Here is a 14,348-nt window from a genome sequence, read left to right as displayed (position 1 = left end):
CTTAACAGTTGGCAGAAAACAAGGTCATTTTACTGAAAAGCTCAGTCAAATATCCAGCTGGCATTATGTCACTGATATTTACCTACATATCAATGGACTAGTATGCATAATTGTGAGCCTGTACGATTTTGACTATTTGGATTAAATAAAGTTCATAATAAATTCAAACATATGTACTCAATTCTTGCTTTTTAACATCATTAAGAAGTTTGTGTTATGATCCTTCCACTCTAAAAACGAAAGGTGGCTGTATGTGAACTTCTGATCAACACTGTAGTTAGTTAACATCTGTGTTTACCTCCGGTCATAGCCCGGTCCATAGGGATACTGGGACCGCTGGCTCATGCTCAGGCCTGATGGAGGCCGACTGTACAAGTCCTGCATACCACCACTGGACATCTGGCTTGGTATATATGGATCAGCTCCTGCCACTGCAAGAGATTAAAGCAAAAAGCAAGATATTGTAAATTAATTGACAGTATCTTAAATCTCCCACCAGATGGCAGCAACCCTCTATGAATACTTTTCACTCGTTCTTATTAGCCCTATTGTTCTGAAGCTAAACGTTGTTATGCAGCTGCAATCCACCATATTATTCATTCACACTCCATTCTCCCCATCTTTCAGAGGAGCTGCCGGTTCTTTCAGGGGAAAAACTACTGTTTGTTCTGAAAACTACAATACACAGCTTGGTCAAAACAGGTGCATCTCAGCGGGATGCAAGGAATGAAAGGTTGGGGGAAGGAAAAAATGGTGATTAAAAGGACCGGAGGAATAAGGATGAGACAAAGGCTAAGCTAAGAGAAGATGAGACAAGCTGTCGTGTTTTTGATGATGGGATATGTGGTGTAACGAACAGCTTCCATCCTCTTTCAAAGTTTAATAAAACACACACTCACGCGCAATGTACACGTGCACACACACACACACACGCACGCCCACCCACACACACACACACACACACACACACACACACATCTATCTTGATCTGAGGCAACATGGTTATTTGACAATAAATTACACCAACAAAGCAGATGAAAGAACAATGGCTTCAGAATATGAATCATTTTGTGAGAGAGGCGTATAAGTTTGCAGACAGCTTCAGGATTAAGTTTCAAATTCTTGTTTTACATACATTTTGCACTTGTCTAAGCAAAATCAAAGGTGCTTTTAATTTTTTTTTGCCAAAATACCAAAACCGAACATAAAAGAAGGTGTAAAAATAATTCTGAAAATGAATAAACAAGTTCTGGCATTGACTTTTTGGTGAATTGGGTGACACAGTGTGCGCTCTGCTTACTCTTCCTCATCCCCGCGAAGGGGTCCTTGGCGTCGTACTGCATCCTCATCATCATGTCAGGCATGCCAAGGGCCTGCTGGTATGGAGCTGAGGGGGGCAGGCTGCTCGTCCGCTTCTGAAAGGCCGGGTCGCTCACCTCCGAGAAGGGGTCCTGCACACTTACACTGCTCCTGGACAAATAAGAAAAACAAAAATCACAAAGAAGGTACACAAGATGGAGTCTGAGGGACTGAAATTTCTTTCATTTTAGAGGAAAATAACTTGTGTTTGAATGAATAACACATGCATGTATGGAAAAATACAGATAATTGTAATAGTGACATATTACAGATCTGACTAAGAAATTTGATTCATTTTTTTTTAGCTTAAGGTGTTTTTTATATTTTATTTTCTATTTATAACTGTATCTGTTTTAACCAGTGCAAAATAAATGTATAAAACTCAAATAATAATAAAGAAATTTCAGCCTGAAAAATTTCTAAATATGGTATTGTTATGTTTAGACAACACTTTTTAGAGCTGTATAACACTTCTTACATGAAGTCACAATGAAAGCAAACTAATAACTTTAACTCTCCTCTCAGTTGCTGCAGGCGTCTTAAGGTTTATAATTAAAATCAAATTTGATGAGGGAAAATAAATAGGAAACTACAGATGTCTACATATAACATAAGCATGCACAAGCAGAATATATCTTAACTTTTACTTTTACATTTTAATTCTACCTCATCAAAGCCAATAACTAAACTTGTATAGATTGAGATGCTAAATTACTACCAGAGAAATCAGGCAATTACTGGAATCAGTCGTTTTTTTGCTCACAATAAACATCAGCACTGCAAAGTCACACTGACAACAACAATTTTCATTGTTGAAGTTGTTATTAAGTCAAATCAGAAAGACTCAGTTAGCCATGTTCAGTAACATTGTGGTATTAAAATGAAATTAGGAAGCATGACAAGTGTAAAAAGCTTCAAGAATTAAAACAGCATTTTGATCTCTACATTCAAATTTCTACAAAGATGAGCTTGCCTTTAGTAGACATGAGGAAGTTAAGGGTGTTACTGCAGAGATCCAGTTTTCTCTGGATTTTTATTATTATTGTTATTATTTAGTCATGTTTTTCTATAAACATTCATTCTTAGGACATTTAAATTTTAAGATCTATCCAGACATGGGAAAACAAGTATTCTACTGCTGTACGTTTTAAATAGAAATCAAAATTGGCTAAAATTGGTATAAGCATTTAGAAAATCTGTGATCAGAGCATCTCCAATTAATACACTATTTTGCGGATCCTTTTTATGTTGATTGCCTCTGATTTTACAGAAAAAAAAACAATCAGCTAGATGTAAATAAATAATGCTTAAGTGACTGAATCAGTAAAAGAGGTTCCAGCTGGCAGCAGCGCCAGCAGCTGAATGTGTCTGTGTGGTACCTGTTGGGGGGCAGTGGAGTGACTTGTCCCAGTGGAGTGGTGGCAGGTGTGGGTGGTTTCAGGTCGCCTGCTGCCTCTGCTGTAGAGCTGCTGCCAGATGACTGGGGCGTTTGTGGACCTTGGAGTGAGCCACCTGAGTTGGCTGGGAGACAAGAGAGGCATTATTACTAAATCTGAAGGATTCCCTAAGTTCTCCCTATAAAAAACAGAAGAAGAAAAAAAAAAACTGTTGCGCATTGAGACCGTAGGGCTTCTTGAAGTCCTCTGCTGCGATCTCGAAGCTGGTTTGAGTTAGAGCAGCCAAAGTGGGATTTTATCACAGCAAGGTGCTGTATTAGGGAGATAACTTTGGGCTTATGTCCAAAGCACTCAAAGTGATGCCCGACATGAGAACTGAGCCTTGGCAAATGCGTCACATAAGGGCAGAGAGGATGGGAATGGAGGCAATGCTGATGAGATGAAGGAAGAGAGGATGGAAGAACAGGCTCAACAATGAGAGGAGAAGAATTTTGGCCACTTGTGGCCATAATAGTAACCCATCACTTAATTCAATGCTGAAGATATTTTACAGTGCCTTGCAAATATATTTATTACCCTTAAACTTTTCCACATTTTTCCAAATGTAAGGAAAGGAGTACATGATTCTTCCCATTCTTTTGAAAATAATAAAACTCTGAAGAGTGTAGCACAAACATGCACTCATTCCCCTGTATAATGTCACCACTAAATCAAATCAAACCAATTGTCTTCAGAACACAGCTAATTAGCAATGATAGGCTAATTGTGTAAAATGGACTCCCTATTCAACTCCAGCAGTTCTGAGAGGTTCTCAAATGTTTGTTTGAGAAACTTGAGAACAAATGACATTATAAAAGTCAGGGAACAAAGCACAGATAAAGTTGTGCAGAAGTTTATGAAAAAGTATCCAAAAGTTGGAATGTCTCAGTCAGTACTGTTCAATTCATCTGATCAAGTGGTAAGAGTGGGGCACACTTGAAAACCTACCATGTCATGGATGTAACCATAAACTAAGAAGTCATTAATCAGAAACGCAAAAAAGAGGCTCATATTAACACTGGAGAAGCTGCAGTGAAAGAATCTGTTGACAGGATTATTATTTAGTCATGCACACAGGAAGTAATTGTTAAGGTAATTTGTTTAAAGGGACAGTATTATGCAAAATAAACTTTTATAAGTTGCTCCTCATTGGGGTCTCCAAGCTAAGTATTTGCCTCACAGAGCACCCCTCCCCGGTGATTCTTGGATCCTGCAGATTAGTAGCAGCAGCAATTAGCAAACAACTGGCGGAGATGCACATCTTCTGAGCTGATCATACAAACTACCTCTCAGTTGAATGCTTCTAAGAATGTTGTAAATGCTTTAATGGAGAAACATTGTGATGTCACGCTGGAGGAAGAGAGCTGGAAAGAGCAGGAGCTTTTTAACGAGACAGAGGCCCAATTTCAAGGCATCAAATTGAAAAGTAAATTTTTTTTAAAGTCATTCTCATAACAACTGAAAGTAACAGTTACTTAACTGTGCTAGAAAATGGTACTATGTTCCTGGAAAATACATAATACTCCCCCTTGCAGTTATTTTACAAAGAAGAATCCTCAAAGACTTGCATGTATTTGCAGTGATAGCTGCTTCCAAGACTGCATAAAAATAAAAAAGCTTTGCTTTTGAGATTTTGTATCTATTCTTTTCATTCCACTTCCCAATTCCAAGTGATCACTTACAACTTAAATTAAGTAAAACGTAAGTTTGAAAATGGACAAATTGTAAAAAAGTCGGAATGCTCATAGTCGATGAGGATCTTACTGAGGGCCATGTTTGAAGGCAAAATTACAGAAAGGTTTAACTTTAGAAGCAAATGGGGCAGAATAGTACACAAAAACATCCACTGAACATGAGTGAAAAGCTGCAGAGAACCTGCACTGTTAAAGCCTTGACTGAAAACAAAAAGCTCTTAACATTAGATCGGTATAGGGGTTAAAACTGGATTAGTGTGCTATTTTCTTCTGAAACCTCACTTTTGTGAAGTTGTCTGTTCAGATGACTGGGAAATTATATGAGTGTTATGCTGCAAAAGCCCTGAACACAAAGAGCCCAAGTGACACAAATTCCCAGACTGAATGAAAAACAGAATCCGGTGCAGCTAAAAGATGATAAAGACACTCAGGGATTATGAAAGTATTCTAATGAGAATTTAGAGTAAGAAGTTTTTTGTTTTTTTCCCCTGGAATAATCTCAGTGGCCTCTCCCTGCACCACACGTCCTTAGGAAAAAATGCCCCCCGTAAGACTTCGGCTTTAAAAATTCATGCTAATTCTGAATTATTCAATAATACCCCCTGCCTCTAAATCACAGGAGACAGATAGGAGGAGAGACAGACAGAGGGGTAGATGGTGTCCCATGATGATGAGCAGAGGTAAGAAAAGAGGGCAAAGATGGGTCAGTGAGCTCTTTGTGGGCTATCCCGGTGTCAAACCAAATGAATATGCACATGCATGCCCACATGGTGGAGAGAGAAAGAGTCGAGGGGTTAGCCAAGGTTAAGAGGTTTGTCATTCTTCAAGAGCAGAATGATCCGCGATGTAGAAAGATGGAGGAGAGAGGTGGAGAGGAGTGTGAACTCAAGTGCCCTCTGCTCCACATTTAACTGGAAAAAAAAAACGCTGGCAGAGGAGAGGGGGGATAAGTGTGTATGTGTAGGGACTTGCATGTGTGTCAGCTAGTGACATAATCTGGTGGTGGAGGTGGGGGTTGGGGAGGATGGTTGGGTGGTTAAAAAGCAGAGTAAAAAAAAAAAAAAAGAAGTCAGCTGAGCTGCTTTTGTGAATGAAAGGTGACGGAGAGGTCGGGTTTGTTTACATTGTACATTCCAGCCCTCATTAATCACTCTGCACTCCCCGCCACCAGCTTCACGCAAACACACTCAGACCCCACACCAGCTCGCTGGTCAGGCTTCTTCAGTGACATCACGGAGCTGTCAGTCTATATTTAGGCTGGCAGGGTGTCAGGAGGGCAGTCTGAAGCAGACAGTGGAACTGAAGGCATCAGCTGTGGGATTTATACTCTGAAGCTTATAAATTGTGTATTACTTCTTAGAAACTAATTTTTCTTAAAGGGTTTGAATTTTGCTAAGGAATTATGAAAACAAAAGCATGGAAATCCTAAAGTGTAAAAATCACAATCTAGAATTCAGTAGAAATAACAGATAATACATGTTGTGAGGCTTCTAGCTTAGGATTTCAAGTAGGCATGGGTCGCTACAAGATACTCAATGTATGACAACACCTGCGAGATTCACATATTTAAAATTTTTACAATTTTTTATTGTGTTCATTAAAAGTCATTCTGCAGGCACTCCTCTTGCAGCTTCCTAAATGTAATTTTAAAACAGTTTAATCTTAAAAAGAATGATGCGTGGCACTCTTTAAATTTCTACACACAACTATGTGTTTACCCCCCAACATGAAACATTTTTGACAACTGCTGAATTGTCTTTGTTGTGAGTGAGGACAAAACTGAAGATGTCTTCTTTTAGTCTGCTCATCAGCAGCATTCAGCAACTGTGCTTGATGCTAAAAATGAGACTTCACTACCCACCCTGGTACTTCCTCTAGTGTTTTTCTGAAAGGCTTTTAGGCCTTGTGCAAATAGATGTGTTCACAGATCAGGGAGGTAATGACACCAGCGACCTGTCTGTCAGCAGAAAATTGGCACTTGCATGATTTTATCCTATGAGAATTGGGCTGAATCTACTGCACTGGTAAAGTCCAGACAAAATTCAAAGACATTGTAGATTTGTTTCAAAGCTAGTAACAGTCATGTCAAGTGTAATAAGTTCACAAAACCTGTTTAAGGGTAGAAAAGCAGCAATATAACATTTTTTGGCACCTTTTCACACCTGTAATGAGCAAAACCTGCATTGACCTCTAAACACATTGTTAATAAAAAAATCACGAGGTTAAGCTGCTCGTGAAAAATGTATTCAGTTTTTTTATACTTTGTGTCAATATGTTATGATTCTCTACCGTAGTGCTTTCAGTTGATGTTAGAAAGACTATCCTGCTCAATTGAAGTGGTTACATCCTCCTATATGGATAGTGAAGGGCCTAAATTATAAATGTGGTGGCTGTAGGAGAGAGTTTATTTTCATGTGTGAATTTTGTCCACTACATAAATGTGTATGTGCAATCCCACATGAACAAAGATGCGTCCTTTCTTTGGCCTGCAATAAAACCAATCAGCAGTGTCTCTGATAGGTGAAAAACTCAAGTGTCCTATCTAAAAGCAAGAGTCACTTTTCTCATCTCCGCTCCAAATTAGAGTTGTGACCTCACCAGTCAGTTTCACAATGACTCTCCCTTGCTTCATAGTTTTCTGCAGGGACACAGAGTAACACACAAACATAAACCACCCTTTGAGCCATGGTACTGCAGCTAAACAACATTACTTAGCCTTCAAAGGCAGTAATCAAATAAAGGAAAGTCTCAAGCTGGAAAAGCAAAGGGTGACAGTATCATAATTCACCTCCATTAAACTAAAGTTAACCTCATCAAAGCAGAGATCATTTTTGCTAATTTCTCCTGGGTATTTGTGGTTAATTTTTCTTTACTACATTTACCTCAAATTAAATAACATTTCCTTGAAAAGAATTTATACATCTAAGAATTTTATATGATTGACAAAGAATTTATTAATTTATTTTTAAATCTAAATAGTCAGACCCACAAACCATTCCATTTAAGTTCAAGTTGTATGTTGAGGGTTGTTGTCCAGCTAGACGTTGAACATCTATGTAGATCTGAAGTCTTTTTATATATTTTTAAGAAGTTTTTTGCTAGAACTGCTTGCATCTAACTATCTAACTTCACATCAAATCTGAAAAGCGACATCCATTAGAATGATACTACAAACACGGTTGTAGTGAATCTGGTAAATTTCAATCCCACACATACCATTTTGGATGCAGACCTAAAAAGTTTAACAAGAGTCCCCTCTTTAACAATTAGTTTCTTCCTTACAGATATTTGCATCATTATGTAACTCTGCTTTAATCTTCTCCATAGCTCATCTCTGCCTCATTGGCTGTATTGCTTGGCCTTCACAATGTAACAAACCTCTGAGGATTTCACAGAACAGCTGGATTTAAACTGTGATTAGATTACAACCAGCTGGACTCTATTTACTGACTTCTCATGACAAATGGATTCACTGAATTTTAATTAATTGTATCAACGTAAAGGTAACTTAATATATTTGCACATCACACTAGACAACTGTGACTCTGGAAAGATTCAAACTGGAGATGCAACATTTAAACAGAAATTTCCAGCCGTCTTTCACAATGTAAACGTAGCAGCTTTGTTCACGGGAAGATTTCAGTCACAGCTGTGGGGATCATGGCTGAAATCTTGTTTGATCAACAGCACCTGTTATCTGGCTGCTGACAGATGGAGGTGGGAGTTGTGGAAGGGGGTGTTTTTAAAAAAAGAAAAAGAATGGAAGTGCGGCACTCTGTTATCAGTACTCACCAGGTGAGGGCGGCTGGATCTTGACCTGCTTCCTGCTGTCCCCTTCAGTCAAGCTGCCACCGCTATTGCTGTCTGTTGGTGGTTCCTCTCCTCTCTCCATCTTACACTCGTAGGCAAACAGATACTGGATGTACTGCTTCTTGAGCGTGCTGGCAGAGCTGCTGGACGTACCAACATTCAGAGTGCTGGATAGCTCGCGCCACTTCTTGTTCTTGTTAACCTGACAGGTTGAGAAAATCCAGTATAAGGGCTTTCAGGTGTATTTTCAGTAAATCAGCTCAATAAAAGGAAAAGAATCCTGAAAATTGCACACAATTTAAGAGGAATGAAATACTACATTTGAAAACGTCACATATGGAAGCTTGATCTGACCGTATTCACATATTTTAATGTTTTCTGTGGATGAACCTTCTCCAAATTGCAGGAAACACATTTAGATTTACAGTCTTATTTGACAAAACAATATTCTTCTAGCTGCTGAACTGAAATGATTTTCAGGATTTTTGCTGTGGAAGAAATTTACTTAGTAGCACTTTTGATATAAACTGGACAACAATTAACTCAGATTTATTGATTCTCACTCCAAGATTTTTGCAATCCTGATTCAAAGTCTTGTGTGAGGCATATGTAGAGCAAATGAAGATAGTTTTTAGGTACAAACAGTCTATAAAGATGCACTGTGAGTGTATGATATAATGTTTCCCTGAATCATTTCACATAACATTTGGCTAGAGCGCAGAACACACAGAATCCAATGTAAACAAGAGGAGAACTGTCTCTAATATTACTACACAATTTCTGCTGTAGATTACCATGGCGAGGCCTCCTATTTCCCGAACAGCAACATAGAGCTTCCAGAGATCAAGTGGCTTCTTGCCCACAACTGGGAGCTGAGAAACAGGTGTACCCCGCTCCTCCATGAAGGTCAGGTAGCGCTCCACCCAAGATCTCCTCTCTGGCTCTGAACCGAGTTCATACAGCCGGCTTATCCGCTCGCCACCACTGAACGACGAGTTGGGGTTGACTTTCTGCTGAGGTACACAGACCAAAGTGTAAATATGAGTTTATAAAGAGGATACTTTGGATCTTTTATGAATAGTTCCTATGATATTGAAGTCAAAATATTTTCTAAAGACTTTGGAATGTTAGAATTGTGGATTTTGATGTGTCTTATTTACATTTTATAAGATAGACTCGCACAAAGTAGTTCAAAGCTGTTAAGTGAAAGAAAAAGTGATTCATGGGTAGTAATTTCTGAAGGAGCTGCACAGATCTACAGCTCGAGTGGGAGAGAGTCAATGGGATAACTAATAGTCTTGCCCTCCACAAATCTAGCCCTAATGGAAGAGTGGCAATATGAAAGCTACTTTTGAAAGAAAAGCCATGAAATACTGGATAGAAGATGAAAAGGACTTGAGATGAGACAGGGATAGATTTTTAGCTTATATTCAGATGACGCTTCTAAACATACAGCCAGAGTAGTAAACAGAATGGTTTAGATCAAAACGTCTTCAGCCGATTCAAAGTCCAGATCTAAATCCAACTGAAGATTTAAACTATCTTCAAAAAAATAAAAAAATAAAAAAATAAAAAAAAGATGCGGGGAAAAAAATCCAGTCTAAATGTGGAAAGTGGGTAAAGACATACCCCAAAAGACTTTCTGATGCATTATCATTAAAGGTGGATCGAGAACAGACCGACTCAGGGGAGCGAAACACACATGAGCGTCACACTTTTCAGGTTTCACAAACATGCATCTTTTTCCTTCCACTTCATTACTATGCTCTACTTTGTGATGGTCGATCACTGGAAACCCTAATGAAGTAAGAAAAATCTCATGGCATCTTAACACTGTTGTATAAACCCAACATTATGTTGTATTATCCAAAGCATAGTTTCCCTTTTATTTTCCTGCTGCCGCCTGCTGAAACAACCCACTCACCCAGTCTGGATCATTAAAAATTCATTTGTTATTTACACTTTGTGAAGTGGACCCCTGGTTGAATGAACAGCACAACTAAGCACTTCTTTTAGATTAATTTTTCCAGTGCGCAAGATGTGTTTATTACAATGTTTATTCACAGCAAATTGATCAGGCTCGGAAAACCAACTTCTGACTGAAAACCACTTAGATAAATAGTTACAAAAATATTCAATAAAACAAACATTGTTTGTAATTCTTACGGGACTACAGGGGGTCTTCAGAGGCCACGGTGGGCTACTGATGCTGTCGCTGTCGTCTCCGTGGTAGGAAGACAGGCTGGCAGGACTGGGAGAGAGGGGGGAGGGCACAGGCAGGGTGCCGCCTGGAGTGGCTGGTTGGGAAACACTGCTGCTGTTATTGTTCACATAACCATCCTGCAGCTGTTGAAGAGACATTAATGACACTTTAGAGCAGAAGTATTTCAATTTTACTTCACTTTACTCTTTTATCTGATGAAAACACATTTTCAGTAATGTATTTGTTACATGACCAAGTGGTTGCGAAATGACCTTATCTAAACTGAATATCTAAAGGTATAATAATTCAGATCTTGACATTTACATTTTCAATAGGAATTTGAAGCTTGGAGGTTTCTTTTTAAACTACAAAGACATCACCACTGGGTACAAGCAGCCAAACAAAAAATATGTAAGTCACAGGAAATTACTATTCTCCCTTAGAAGAGGACGGGCTTTATTGCATTTTTTTGTATGACTACAAAAGTGATTTTATCAAATTGATCTCCAAAGCTCTTTACACCAAAGTAATGCAAGAATATCTTATAATAATAAAGACCCGCCTGCTTGGTTTTATCAGAAGTGTACAGAAGAGAAATTTGGATGCATTTATGTAGACACTTAATATTTACCTGCATCAATAAATATGGCAAGTTCAGTATTGATATTATAGATTGCATATAGTAATCAGTTACTGATTACTATATGCAATCAGTAAAAAATGTAAATAAACTTGTTTATTTACATTTTCTCATGAGTCAAATATTCAGTTACCGTATATACAAAATAGGACCCAATAAACAAACATAACAAAATATATTTTGGACTTATTAAAACTTTCACGTTTTACAAATGGTTATATGGCATCAATTCCATTTTCCTTATTTTTGTGAGTCATTTTCTACTTAAGTAAAAATAAAATTTGTATTACCTTACTTTTCTTACCCATGCCGAATCATGACCTATTCACACTTAACATTTTAGGTGTCCTGTTAACACCTTGTAGCAGAGAAAAACACAACAAATATAGACTCTAACTCAACAGAGGTGAAATTCCTTATCCAGACAACAAGAGATTTCAGTTTTCAAGATTTAGTCCAAAAAAGAAACAGCAGCAAACAACTCCCCTGTCGGAATGATTTTTAGTTAGGATTCTGAAAACAATTTCAACATGAGCATTGCATTTAAAAATAAACCAGTAAAGTCAGTCAGCATTTCATTTTGCATAATCTGGTAGTGTTTTCTTATAATTACAGGCTGTGCCTGACATGCAATCAGTTTTATTCATATTTGAAATAGCATTTCAACCTTTATTTAGGACTGAGTGATACAAAGCCATAATGGCAATAATTTTACATAATCACATCTGAATAACTTACCTAATGATGCATAGAACAAAGACAAGTAACTCTAGTAACATAACTGCAAGTATGATGACCTTGTTGTGGTTCTATTTTTTTTGTGCAAATCTCTTAAAACTTAAAGTAGCACAAACTTGTACTTTTATATCAACTATTTGCATGAACATCTGCCTGTTTGTTAAGTTTTATGGTAACACTTTAGTTGATGGGTTATGAATAAGACTGTCATGACACCATCATAAACATGACATAACACCTGTCATGAACATGAGTAAGTCTTCATGAATATTTATGACTATTGTCATAAAGTGTCATTCAGTAAATCAATCTTGAAAGCCTCTAAGAGGTTTTCAAGCAGGACTGGCCTGTTTATAGCTCCTTTCGTCTTATATTCAACTCTGAGAAGTATTGCTAATAAAGAACAGCTTCTCCACATCATAATGCTGGCACTACTGTGCTTCACTAATTAGGTAACTTCAGAGGATAATTGATAGGTTTTCGTCCTACAAAGGGGTATTAGAACATACGCACCCCACTTTTGAGATTACGTAAATATTCAAAGTCTATGAATAATTTTACCAGGCACAGTTAAAGCCGATCAAATGATAGTAATCATTGCACAGTGGTGAGAATGTGTGCCCAAGTGTGAGTAGGGTTCTTTAGCCCATGTGAACATGTGAAAGTGTGCGGGGGCATGTGTGTGAGTGGGCGTGGGCGTGTGTGTGTGTGTGTGAGAGAGAGAAACTGCAAAGGAGGGAACAACAGCTTTACAAGTCCTTCTCGTCTGTGTACAGAATGCTCATGTCAGCAAAACCTTATCTTTCTGGCCCTCTCTCTTTTTGAATCTCTAACTCGTTTTCTCTCTCTTGGCAGACAGATCATCTCTTTTGGGAGCACTGGGGGTCTTTCTGGCTGCTCAGGCTGTCTTAAATAATTCAAAAGGCCCTACTACCGTAATCAGCAAAAGAATAGACAGGGATTTGGAGGGAAAAGGCGTGTAGTGGTTGTGATGGAGGCGTGAGTGTGTATGTGTGCTGAAGATGAGTTGTTAAGCAAAAACAAGAGGAGGGAGGCAGAAAAGAGCAAAGAGCAGAGTTTTGTTGTTGCTGAGCTGAGCCAAGCTGAGCTGCTATTGTAGGTCAAAATGAGAAGTCAGCATTGTATGTTAAGATGTGCGTATGTGAGTTAGAGGAGGCAGAGGGAGAACTGTGTATGTTGTGTAAGTGAAACTCAAAAAGTGTGTCTTCTTGTAGTTGTGTGCATGTGTCTGCATGCCGCGTTTGAATGTGTGCGCGCTTGTGTGTACTGCAGATGCCAACTCCCCGGCCCCCTTTTCCTTTTTTGCTTCTCTTTTTATTGCAGCTCGAGCTGCCAAAACATCAGCAACTAAAGTGTGCTGCAGGCAAAAACAAAGCGAGGGAAACATTAAGATTGGTAAATGTTAAACAAATCATTAAATATGACAAGAAAACAACAGAGCGAGAGCCCACTGTGCTGAGGCAGCATATGCTGATCAGATTTGGTTTGCTTCATTTAGATCAAAAGAGCAAAACCAAACAATAAAGAAAATAAAAATATAAATAAAAATCAAACAAGTAAATGAACTGAAGAAAAAATCTGGGGGAGGAGGATGGTTAAGGAGGTACCTTTGGTTTGTGTGGCTCGTTGTTTGGGCCGCTGTCATCTTTGACATCCATTTTTTGTTTACTTTCTGGGCTCATTATGTTGTCTCCTGAGAGGCTCGTTGCTCCTTTAAACAAATGGGAAAAAAACTGTTATAACAACTAAACTTTTTAACAAAGTTTATAGAACACAGTGCTCACCAAAACAGGTCCTCAAACTATTTTTGTACAATTTGTTTGTCAAGAATCAACAACATAATTGTATTTTATAGTGATTTAATGTGTGGATCAACACAAGAACTTTTAAGTGAAGTGCTAAATTTGAAAATCATGCATTAGTTTCATTTAGTTTTACAATTATATGCTACCAAGAGATGGTTTATTAGAACCCAAAAAGATATTAAAAACATTGAATTCAAAAGTAGTTTTTGCATTTAGCAGAGGAGATAGTGGAATGAAAGATTTTTTTGCAAATAGCAACAAAAAAAACCAAAAAACAATTTAGTTTGATGTGACTAAAGTCTTCAGGCAGAGGGAGAAGTTCACCTTATAGAAAAATTACAACCTTAAACTTACAGACTGCAAAATTTATATTTCCAATCTGAGCCTGGAATGTTTTACAAAGAGGACAGGTCAAAAATCTTAGTCTTTAGATGTGGTAGAGACATGACCTAAAAGGCTGCAATTGCAGCATAAAAGGTCGTTCTACAAAGCAAAGACTCAGGGGGGTGAATTCAAATTCATGTCAAACTTTTCAGCTTTTAATTTTTAAACACCCTTTTGAAAATCCTTTTTTCCTTCAACTTCACACACTACTTTGTGTAGGTCTATCAGATATTCATTCAATGAAAATAAACAAAAGTG

At 38.0% G+C, this 14,348-nt stretch overlaps 1 protein-coding gene across 2 annotated transcripts in view; it reads right to left on the bottom strand.

Moving 5' to 3' along the window:
* The window catches only part of LOC122845841 (AT-rich interactive domain-containing protein 1B-like), a 193,024-nt gene that overhangs the window by 5,712 nt on the left and 172,964 nt on the right, over positions 1-14,348 (bottom strand). Inside the window, exons 10-16 of one of the 2 annotated variants that reach the window (XM_044142315.1) lie at positions 13,509-13,612; positions 10,466-10,645; positions 9,094-9,312; positions 8,282-8,501; positions 2,739-2,880; positions 1,301-1,470; positions 299-431 (exon numbers count right to left, since the gene is read on the bottom strand). In XM_044142315.1, the coding sequence (XP_043998250.1) occupies positions 299-431; positions 1,301-1,470; positions 2,739-2,880; positions 8,282-8,501; positions 9,094-9,312; positions 10,466-10,645; positions 13,509-13,612 (1,168 nt within the window). The remainder of the gene's footprint in view (positions 1-298; positions 432-1,300; positions 1,471-2,738; positions 2,881-8,281; positions 8,502-9,093; positions 9,313-10,465; positions 10,646-13,508; positions 13,613-14,348) is intronic. The other variant, XM_044142316.1, reaches the window with a different exon arrangement.

The sequence above is a fragment of the Gambusia affinis genome, linkage group LG16 (assembly GCF_019740435.1).
Source record: "Gambusia affinis linkage group LG16, SWU_Gaff_1.0, whole genome shotgun sequence".
In the NCBI taxonomy this organism is placed as follows: domain Eukaryota; kingdom Metazoa; phylum Chordata; class Actinopteri; order Cyprinodontiformes; family Poeciliidae; genus Gambusia; species Gambusia affinis.
The sequence above is the reverse complement of the archived record's forward strand: the minus strand, read 5'-3'. Positions and strand labels throughout refer to the sequence as shown.